At 36.5% G+C, this 12,012-nt stretch overlaps 1 protein-coding gene across 1 annotated transcript; it reads left to right on the top strand.

Annotated features, from left to right (window-relative positions):
• The first annotated feature begins 883 nt into the window (after positions 1–883).
• On the top strand, positions 884–11,058 carry LOC574714 (adenosylhomocysteinase). The gene is made up of 8 exons (XM_775079.5): positions 884–1,016; positions 2,219–2,409; positions 4,141–4,369; positions 5,201–5,313; positions 6,192–6,399; positions 8,123–8,325; positions 9,146–9,340; positions 9,949–11,058. Exons 1-8 carry the CDS (start codon positions 992–994, stop codon positions 10,078–10,080), a joined length of 1,296 nt encoding a protein of 431 aa, XP_780172.1. The 5' UTR covers positions 884–991; the 3' UTR covers positions 10,081–11,058.
• The last annotated feature ends 954 nt before the right edge of the window (positions 11,059–12,012 follow it).

The following is a 12,012-nucleotide window of genomic DNA, read 5'->3' as shown; positions in this document are numbered from 1 at the left end:
TTCTTCTTAGAGGGCAATCTAAAATCAATTGATATTCACCCATAAATATGATCACGGACGTCATTTCAAAGAAAATTGAAAATAGATTGAAAATTCACATTTTTAGAGAGAGAGTATAGGAGGAAGAGATGTGAGGTGGTCGGAGAGAGAGAGAGAGAGACAAGGGGAGGGCAGAGATGCATGGAATTAGAGAGAGGAGGACAGAAAAAGAGTAGGGAGATAGAGAGCGAGAGAGATGAAAGGGTAATGATAGGGAGAGAAAGAGAAAGAGTTGAAAGAGGCAGAGAGAGAGATAAGGAGAGAGAATTTCTGTGGAAAAGGCATGGTTGAAACAAGTTATTCAGAATCATACACATGTCGAACACAGCACAAGATTCCAAGCAGTTACAGATTTTATAAAAATATTGGTATTTATTTTCATTGCAAAAGTTCGGTTGAACTGATGGTTGAACCATGGACCTACATGGTTGAACTCAGCAGCATCGACCATAGCACAACGTTTGTTCGGTTTGATATTTAGCACCACCTCGTTTACCTTTCGACGTTATCATGTGATTCTTACCACCTCAATGAAACATGCACGCTGAATGGAGGATTCGTGTGCATATAACACACTCTAACCAATCAAATTACAGTTAACTATATTGATGATGGCCTGATCTATTTACGCTCATGTTTTGCTTCATTTTAAAGCTTTTGTTGAATAGGTATTCGTATATTTTACGTTGTTACATGTATTTTTAAATTTATATGTATTTTGGAGAGTATGTGTCATTCAATACTGCGGAATATAACGCTGCAATATTTTACATAAATCAGCTGTGATTTTGGAGGTGTGTGCATATGGGCGTGGCCTATGCAAATCAGAAAGATGAAAATGCCGATGTATTTCTACAGTCGTCCTCTTTCGCAGTTTGCCTTCATCGAGAGCGGACACGCCAGCATTCCACGTGCTAATCCTCTTCTGAATTCGACCGTTGCCTAACACGTCATGTCTAAGCCCACATACAAAGTCGGTATGTATATACCAGTATTCTAATTAATCAGCCAGTAACATTGTGACTTTGCGTTGCATGTAATTATCTGAAATAAAACTCAAGCGATTTTCGGAACTTTAAATCTCCCAGGCTCGCCTCTCTCTCCGAATTTTTGGTATACTGTTAATAGCGCCATCTTGTGTTTTCAACTATATGTTTACTCTTTACTTTTAATAGTACAAACGTTTCAGATATTTAATGCAGCTGCAGTAATTGTAAGTAGGCTTAATGCTTTTCTGAAGGAACCAATCTGTAGTATTTCTAAAATCATGAGCTTGAGTTATACAATCTATTTTCACAGGTCTTATAGTATTTTTGGTTAGTTGTAGATCTACAGACTGGCCAGATTATTGTTTTAGTAAAAACTTCCAGAACGTCCTAAAAATGCTCTAAAATAACTAAAAAAAGATACTAAAATGATCAAATATAGGGTCTATTAGGCATTTTTTCAGGTCAAAGCAATCCCTATTTGTACACCGTAAGTACGACGGTGCTAGTTCACAAGTGTGCCCATACTTTGTGTATCATTTATTTAATTTTCTTTCTTTCTCTCCCTTTCTCTCTTTAATCTTTTTTTTTTTTTATTGTAACTTGACTTTCAACCAATCAGAATAGTATTGGACTAGTAAGGACTTTTCTTTTTGTTCATTGTTCATTCGTTATTTAAAAAATAAAAAAATCAGGCAATTTTCTAGTTTTTTCTATGCTTAAAGCCTTAACTCGCATTCACACACTAATTCCAAATGACCACTGCACATCTTGAGTGGCCAGTGATAAACACTCAAATCGGTACTTATTTTCCTTTATTTTCCTGCTGATATGATACTTCATAATTCATCATTTATCATAGGCCTATAACAAAAGCTGAGAAAGAATCTTAAAATTGTTATGAAATTAAATGTTAGAAAACCCCAAAAGGCAAAACAATTCTAAATAAGTGTGCATAAGAATATGATCTAGTCGGATGAGTTTGAAAACTAAATCTTTATCATATTTATTTGACACAAGAAGCCAAAGGAAAAATTGTAGTTAATAGGCCTATATATAAAAATTGATCTTTTGTTACTGTACCAAATTAATTCAACAGAGGTAGTATAGCTTGGTGCATTACTTGCCTTGTACGACCAGACAGGATTATAGCATGATCATTCATTATTTGATTTGCAATGTCTTCTCTTCAGCTGACATCAGCCTGGCCGAATTTGGCCGCAAGGAGATGGAACTTGCTGAGAACGAGATGCCAGGTTTGATGCAGATGAGGAAGAAGCATGGACCCAGTAAGCCACTCAAAGGGGCCCGCATTGCTGGCTGTCTTCACATGACCATCCAGACTGCTGTCCTCATTGAAACTCTCACAGAGCTTGGAGCTGAAGTAAGATTGATAACAAATCTTAATCTTGTTCTTTTTGCAAATCAAAGTTTAACATACCTTTTTTCTTTTATGATCATCTCTCTTTTATATGTAAAAAACAACAATTGCCCATCACACATCCAAGTATTTGTATTATTATGTATCCATTGAGGGTAGCTTTGCTTATTTTGTCAACCCTCCTGTTTGATTCCTTTTCGATTAGTTACAGCCAGCCTTACTTTATTTGACATTATGTTCTTATGAAATGTGCCAAAGTTGCAATGGTCTGTTTGTTATATATTTGTAAAAATGCAAAAGATAAAGAAAATCAAACAGAAATAAATAAATCAAATCAAACATCCAAGTACTTTATTTTGTCAATAAGTTTAACAATAGATTCATTTTCTGTAATGATTTTGAAATTGCTTGAAAGCGTGATAAATCACTGTGATTACTGTTGGAAATAAATTACACATGCACACACAATCAACTCTGGCATGCTTAGTGCAGCCATTAAAAAAAAAATTCTTAGTGCAGCCGCCCGAAATAGACCAGAGACAACTTGGGCGTGAATGTAATACAGTGTAGGTTGAAAAAATATATTGGCGATACCGAGAATTAGCATAAGTTTTCTCAAATTAAATTTCAAATGGTATTTTTAGTTTTCACTTTATTTTTGTGTCATTCTGGATTCTAGTGGATTATTTCTTTTTTTAAATTTGATATAATTAAGATGAATAAGGCTTTTGATGAAGCAAAGTTTTCTGTCGTAAAAGAATTAAGCCCCCAAACTAAGTATTGCAACACAAGAAAAACTGCTGACCTGGCATTTTTGTTTACTATGCATGCAACGACCTTTACGCCGAGCCCTTCAGCAAACTTTGCATTCACTCCCATCCCAAGTTTCACTGGAATATTTGTTTTATAGATCATTCTACCTCTTTGTTTGAGTTGTGAAGAAACAGACTGTGCTTATCATGCAATTCTTGTTTGATCTTTAAAGGAGTCTGTACAGAAAGCATTGCATAGCAACTCCCAACTGTTTAATAATGCTCAAACTGATTTGGAAAAACAAGAAAACAACTTGTTTGCTTTGTTCATCTCTTGAATATTTTTAAAAATTTCTGCAGAATTGTATGACTAATTGCAATTGCCTTTCTCCTTTGTGAAATTAAGATAATTTTGTAATGTGTAGATCATCTTTAAATTAATCCTTGTATGGCCTCCAAGCTATCATCTGGACAATTGTCTTATCAGTTATATAATCCAAGTGGGTGTGTGCTTTTTAACATATTTGCTTTAAAGAGTTCTGATTCTATGCCATTATAAGGTTATTCACAAAGATTTATGTGTAGGAACTAGGAAGATGTACACATTGACAACTTTTCCACCACAAATTCTGTTATTATATTACAGATAATAGTTAGTACATGGTATTTATGAAGTGCTGTTAATGAATGTTTCAAAATGATGGAAAATAATGACAAAATAAAGGGAATTTTTGCTAAAGCTCAACGTTAACACAGTTGCAAGGCAAATGATAGACTACTGAAATTTGGCAAGCTATCAATAATTGCATTTTTAATCTGAAAAGTGTAACACTTTCTAAATTTTTACTGAAAATTTGGTCTGATAAATCTACTATTATACTTGGAGCCTTGGAGGCACAAAAGGGAGATTTCCTATTGTCCACTGGAATCACTCCTTTATTCATAATTTCTCTCCCTTTCCTCCCTATTTAATAATGAACAGGTCACATGGTCCAGCTGCAACATCTTCTCCACCCAGGACCACGCGGCCGCTGCCATTGCCAAGACGGGGGTGCCAGTGTATGCCTGGAAGGGAGAGACCGATGAGGAATACATCTGGTGCGTTGAGCAGACCATTGTCTTCCCTGATGGACAGCCACTCAACCTGATCCTTGATGATGGCGGTGATCTCACCAACCTAGTCCACACCAAATACCCACAGTACCTTCCAGGTCAGAACAAATACAGCCTTGTTTAGACAGATTTATTTGCAAATTTTCAAATCTCATACACCCAAAGTCCTCCCAGATTACCTCAAAGATGACAGCACAACTCTTTCCAACAGATTTTTAATTGTGTTTCCAGGGGGGTGTTTCATAAAGAGTTTATAAAGTTACGCATGACTTTACGAACGACTTGTTTATGAAGTGCCAGATAGGATGTCTAAAGTTTTTTCTGATATTTCCAATAACCTCAATTAAATTATGGCAAAAAATAGACTTTGCATTAAAAATGGTTGTTATAATAAGAATGTTAATCCACATCTGCACAGTTCAATTTGATAAATAATAATCAATAATGATTGAGCATCCCATTTGGCTTTTCATATACATATAGTTGTTCATAAAGTCATGCGTAACTTTACGAACAGCTGTATGAAACACCCCCCCCCCTGTATTATCACCCTTTTAGAAACTGGTACCACAGAAAAGATGTCTGTTTTGCCATTTATTAAGTGTGTAAAAAAGAATTTGGTTTCTGAAGTCGAGCTTTATTTTTGTACAGGTGGTGATGAAGAAATTTTTTTTTATTCTCATTGTTATGTGAGAAGAAAAAAATTCACCTGGATTCTAGCTTCATTGTTGACAAATGAATTGGTAAACCATTATTCATTTATGCGATCAAGTTTCTCCATATGGAACTTATGTTTGTTTGGTGTTCAGTCGATGATGAAATCTATTAATTTTTTCATTTTGTTGACACTCCTTTCATGATTAGTAGACTGAAAATCCAGCTGTCTTGAGTATATGATATGCATTATGATCAAACTATTGCATTTACAGGCATCAAGGGGTTATCTGAGGAGACTACCACTGGAGTCCACAACCTCTACAAGATGATGGAGAAGGGAGAGCTTAAAATACCAGCCATCAATGTCAATGATTCAGTAACTAAGGTAAGGCAATAAACACAATCCTCTCAATTAATGCAGCCCATTTCAAATTTTAAATAATATATGAGTGACATTGAATAGACTTCATGTGAAGAAATACAGTCAAACCTGCTATAGTGACCACCTGTCTACAAAGGCCACATTTGTTGTTTCCCTTGGAAATGGTTTCTCATTGAATCATGTACTAAAGGAACTTGTCTACAAAGACCACCTGTCTACAAAGGCCACTTTTTGTGTTTCCCTTGGGTGGTTGCTAAAGACAAGTTTGACTGTAATAAGCCAGTTTCAGTCTGAGCATGAGCAGAAAAAGGTCATTGCAGAACAAATTTTGAAATACACGAGGACGAAATACTGGATACGCGCTCATGAAAGTTATGTAATCATTATTCATTCATGCACATTCAGTGCACTTCATGATACACAGGTGGAAGTATTCTTTGACAGGCCTTAAATTTCAATATTTTTAGGGCAAGGCCACTTTTCAAAAGGGCACATTCCTATATTACAGCACAAATAGGAATAATTTGAAAGGGCACACAAAATCTCCAAGGCCAATGAGAGGGGCATTGAGGCCAATCAAAAGGGCATCCACGGCCATGGCCTTGGTGGCCTTGGATTAATTTAAGCCCTGCTTTGAAAAGGGGAAACAAAGGCTATTTATCCAGCACCTCCATCGCTGGAGGAGTGATTATTTCAAAATGTACAAAGTGGGACCTCTTCATGTTTTGAAGATCTGTGGATATTCAGGGTCATTAAAGTAATGTGCTGACCATGAACTGGAGTATTGTGGCACTTTGAAAAGTTCATGAAATCTATGTGAAGATGAAATTTAGAATCAAAATAATCATCAGTAACACATACACATGTATTATACATTACAGAGCAAATTTGACAACCTGTACGGCTGCCGTGAGTCACTCGTCGATGGTATCAAGAGGGCAACTGATGTCATGTTGGCTGGAAAGACCTGTGTTGTCGCTGGTTACGGTGATGTGGGCAAAGGTAGTGCCCAGTCCTTGAGGGCTTTCGGTGCTCGTGTGATTATCACAGAGGTCGATCCAATCAACGCTCTTCAGGCCTCCATGGAAGGTGAGTTTTCTAGTTCCAAGTACCTTAAAGCCCCATTGTACTACTTGTAGCTACTTGCGCTCTCTATATAGTAACAATGCCTAATCGGTGCCTGTTGGTCCCCCATGAACCCCTTTTTCTTATGTTAATTGAGAGCTGATTTGATGAGATAACCACCTGTCAGTGACTTTGCATGGAGGTCTAATCCCCTATGGCCAAACCAGTACAGACGGGCTCTAAATGACCAAGTGTCAAAATCTTTTCAACCAGCTGGAACAAATCCTTAGGAAGACATTTCATTTACTTGTTCTGAGCTTCAGCAAGAACTTCATCTGTTATTAAAGGGAAATGGTTGTCAGTTTCCATGTACTGACACCAGACTTGATGGAAATACCTTGGGTGAACAAGTCTCACACACAGCAAGCCAGTAGTCCCATAAAATATACCCCCTCCCCCCTCTGGTACTCTTCTATGGAAGGAAATGTTATATAATGACTTTTCAATATGGGGCCATTAGTGGAAAATGCAGAGCATTAAACAAGGCATGTTGATCTTAAAACTGAAGGCTAATCCTGGTGATTGACAACAACAAAGTTATTAAACGCCTGAATGGTGTCAAATTCCCCATGATAAGAGCCCACTACTTTGGGCAGAGTCCACATCGTATACTTGCATTATAAATGCAGGAACCAGGCAAACTTTTTAGTTGTGAGGAGTAAAGTGGTCTATTATGAATCATATTGTGATATTGGAAGAAATTCTAAGAAGCTGTTCACTTGAAATCCAAGATGGAGCAAAATTGGTTGAAATGATAAAAGTGTTAGGTTGAATAAGTTATACTAGAATACTTGATCTTCCTTTAGATGAAATGCAGGTCACATTCGCAGTCTAAGCATTTTCTTGTTCAGTCTGGGTGTGTCCACATCTGCTAAACTAAACCATGCACAGAGCAGGAAAGCAAGCAAGAGATAATGCATTATTCATTGCATTTGTCTCAGAGTCACCTTGTTCACATTGCTGGTTTTGAATTATCAAGAAAAAAACCCAGAATATCCTTTTCAGTTTAATTTATTCCTATCAGAGCTGCCCTGTTCATATCGAGGACCTATTTTAGATTTGTTAAAGTAGTCGGGTGTAGATATATTGAATAAAAGTACTGTTTTATTATGAATTAGAATACCATTTTGTTCAATGGGTGAGCTGACTTGTTCTTTAGGTTTTATTTTGTCAAATGTATAGGGCTATTCATTGGGGCTTTGGTAGTGATTGAATTATCAGTTAGGTTTTAGGATTAAGGTTATTTCAGGGATGAAGTCAGGAATTAGGAGTTAGTGTCACTAATTGACTGTATGGCTGTGGCCGACAGAGCACCTGCCATTACATCCTTTCATGATATGCAGCATTCTTGCAAGCAAACCCCAGGTTCATTGAAATGCGGGTAGCCAGCTGTAGCAAGTTCTGAGCACCAACACTCAATGGATATGAGTGCTGTACAAGAGGCCAGTACTGTAAAACTAGAAAATGTCAGGACACAAATCGTCGAGATTTGTTATGAGCTTTTTTTCCCAGCAAAACATTTTGCAAACATTTACTGTTGTGATTTTCATGGCACAAAACTTAGTAATTTTGACCAATCGCAAAAGAGTGATGCTTTGAAGTTTCTTGTTTTACAAATACATGTACTTTGAATGCTGTACCAATGCTACTCTTAACATCCACCATTACTTAACGCCTTCTTTGTCAGGTTATGAAGTGACAACCATGGATGAAGCCTGCAAGAAGGCACACATCTTTGTTACCGCCAGCGGCTGCAGTGGAATCATCGAGGCGCGTCACTTCACCGAGATGAAGAATGACTCCATTGTCTGCAACATCGGCCATTTCGATTGTGAGATTGATCTGGATTGGCTGAATGCCAATGCCAAGAAGGACACCATCAAACCACAGGTTAGTTGAATGACCTTTAACCTTTGACCCGAGCAGTAAAGGTTCCAGGGAGGGTGTTTGGTACTTAATGCCTGCTCTGGTCAACCACAATTTGATGGATGATTCATCTACCCTGTAAGACATAAGTAAGAAGTAAGTTCTTTGCAGTGAAAAAACATTGAAATTTTGTGAAATTTGAAAGTAGAAATATTCAATACCTAGATATTGCTGGTATAAATAGGGGCTTTTAGATTTTCGTGGACTGATACGTGTGACGTCCATTCAAGGCAGTGCATTAAAAGGACGTTGATCGTAGCATAGACCTATTGTCTTCGTGCCAATCTAAAAGTCCCTAATGATTCTGTCACGACATGCATACGCTTCATGGTACCTTGTGTAAAAAGAATAATGAAATTGAACTGGTGTGAAATTTGAAAGGAGAAATATTCACAGTCAATATGAATAACTGAGTATGATTGTAATAAAATTACTTTAGACATATCTAGATATTGCTGGTATGATTAATGATTCTGCATACGGTACATCGTACCTTGAGGTTCTAAATTGATAGGATCTTGTGTGTTACACAAATTTCATTGCCACATTATATGGAAAAAAGTTGTATGCAAAGTGTTTATTTACATAACCAATACCAAACTATCCCCCAAACCTCCCCCTCAAATTAAAAAAGATGTTCATACATGCATGCCTAGGACAAATGAAGTAGGAATATGACATTCTTTATAAAAATGTTGTGTTTTTCCAAACCTTAAACCTTGGTTTAAATTTAACTATTTATTATCGATACCGATGTGATTACACCCAATTTTTCTCACCTTAGGTCGACCGTTACACTATGCCCAGTGGGAAGCACATCATTGTCCTGGCCGAGGGCCGTCTGGTCAACCTTGGCTGCGCCATGGGTCATCCCAGCTTCGTCATGTCAAACTCATTCACCAACCAGGTCCTGGCCCAGCTTGAGCTCTGGACCAAGGCAGACCAGTACAAGGTTGGCGTTGTTATGCTCCCCAAGACGGTAAGTATTCTCATATGGGCAGTCACAGTGTTTTTTCTTAAGGGTTTGGGTAATAATGAGGGGAACTACAGACAAACTAGGCTCTAATGGTATGGCTCTAATGGCCAACAAATGGAGACAATGATTACATGCATGAGTAAGTGGCCATTACACAAACGTTCTTTGAATTTCTGTGTCTTAAATTCTTGGTGCAATTATCTGCGTATTAAATGCTTGGTGCAATTATCCGTGTCCGTTCCTTGGTTATACACAATTACACCACATTGATAAAGGCATACAACTATTAAAGCACCTTTGGCTTGTCATCAGGGCAGTCCATTGCTTAACTAGCTATTTTTCTGAATGTACGTAATTCTGATAATACTATAATTTTTGTACAAGTGGTATATGAAATCAAGTGCCCCCCCCCCCCTCCCCGCTCCTGCATAACTGAATGAGAAAGATTAAATATGCTTCTTACCGGAACTTCTGTTTCTTATTTATGTAAAATATTGCCTTGTGCCTGACATTAATGCACAAAGTGAATGATTATCGAGTGTCTGAATGGGATTTAAGAGTTCATGCATGGTAACCATCTCTCTCTTTTTTTTACTTGATTTTCCTCTCAGCTCGACGAGGAGGTAGCTCGTCTTCATCTGGATCATCTGGATGTCAAACTGACCCACCTCACCACCAAACAATCCACATACCTTGGACTGAACACACAGGGACCATTCAAACCTGATCATTACCGTTATTAGACCCGTCTTGCACACACTCGTTCCCTTCTCTTTCATATGATGTATCCGCCGCTTTGGCATTTACGCTGCATGACCCTGCGTTTGGAATAGTTTTTCATTGTAGGATGAATGGGAGGAGGATTCTTGTGTATTCTATCCCCAAACAAATACCACAATTCTTTGTTTAGGTACTTTAATCTCTCTCTGATTAATGTTTGAGGGGATGTATCTGGCAATTTAGTCAAATTTGTAATTGTTAACACATATCAATTAGTGGGTTGATGTGTCTGTAATGACATCCGTATTCCTATTAACACATTGTGAGTTGGTATAACATCTCGCATTTATGCACTCAAGATTACTTTATTCTGAAATTCAGATTTTATTTATGTAATGAAAGATGGATGAGGGGATGCTTTTGTATTACTCCTTCATCCTTCTGTTGTGATTTGTATTCCAAGGACAAGTAAACCAATGTAAATGAAATCACCACTTGTCCAGTACTCTAAAATTCAGTAAGCGGGCATATAGTTAACTTCTGCTAATCAAGATTTATGAAAGTGTATAATGGTTCCTGATAACAGCAGTATATTACCTATGCTTACATTCCAGATCTGCATAGTGGGAAATATCATAATTTTGCTGCAAACATATGATATACATCAACTACTAAAGTCTCTTTTTCTGAATACATGTACTACACAAAACTCATTTAATGAAAACAAAAAATTATAGACATACAATCCAGGTATGGTCATTATTTTCAGTGATTATATTGGCTTTATATAGTTCTATTCCTTCCTATAACAGTTTTATTTTTTAAGGCAACATGTTTGATAAAGGCAGATAACAGCTGATTGTTGTGGTATTCACATATTACTGTATGTTTATTATTGACAAGAAGTTTATATACTATTTCTTTCGAGTTCCATGATGAATCTAATTTATGTGGAATTAGTGATGTCAAGATTTTGAAAATGATTAGAAACGTGGAAATAATTTATTGTCTGACTCAGTGTTATTTTTCTCTGTTTTTGTTTTCATTGTTGGATGTGAATACTGAAGATATTGAATGCCAGTTTTGGAGACGTGGTCATATGTGTGTCGTATGTATGTGGTTTGTGATGATTATTTCTTAGAAATGATAGTCCTATAGATGTAGATGTATATGTATGTGGATGGATAAATCTACAGTATTTGGTTTGAATCTCTTTTCCTTTTCAACTGGTCTGGACTTATGGCCATTTGGGATTTGATAACTTTTTCAAAAATAAAAAGCCAAGGCTAAAGAGTATTTTTCTTGATCCAGCCCTCATAATGATTCTCTTCCTATATTTCTATACCGGTAGTTATATTTCAGTTTTTCTATATTACTAGTATATTTCTCTATTTTCTATTTATACATTTCTTCTCAATCTCTATTATTTCTATATTTCTGTATTCATATATTCCTATTTTTATATATTTCGGTAAAACTTGATACAGTGTAAATGTTTACTACCTATACTTTATATGAGCACTATGTGTTTGGCTCAACTCAAGTCTGTATAGGTAATACTGTACATGTAGTTGTAATACATAGAATTCTACTTTAAATGAAGAAGTTTAGAAAGAAATTTTAAACGATGTAGTAAAAATTGTGTACAAATGTAAGGTATAATGCTTGGCAAGGGTGTTAGAAAGGGAAAAGGCAAGGGTGTTGGAAAGAGAAAAGGCAAAAATATTGAGTGTCTAGTGATAGAAATTTTCCTGGCTCAAATTAACAAAAACAAATTGCATTTTGGTTTCAGAAACATTTCTCCTGAGATCATATAAACCCCTAATTTTTATTTGGAAACTCAAGTTTGATCGATCATATCTCTCTTGTCATGGGATAATCATAGATGGTTTGTTAGGTACCATTAGAAAGTATCTTTATTCCTCTTTAAAATGATACCATATTTGTTATGATTT

Source organism: Strongylocentrotus purpuratus, unplaced genomic scaffold (genome assembly GCF_000002235.5).
Source record: "Strongylocentrotus purpuratus isolate Spur 01 unplaced genomic scaffold, Spur_5.0 spur5_scaffold_8, whole genome shotgun sequence".
Classification (NCBI taxonomy): Eukaryota; Metazoa; Echinodermata; class Echinoidea; order Camarodonta; family Strongylocentrotidae; genus Strongylocentrotus; species Strongylocentrotus purpuratus.
Note: the sequence above shows the minus strand (reverse complement) of the source record. Positions and strands in the feature narration are given on the sequence as shown.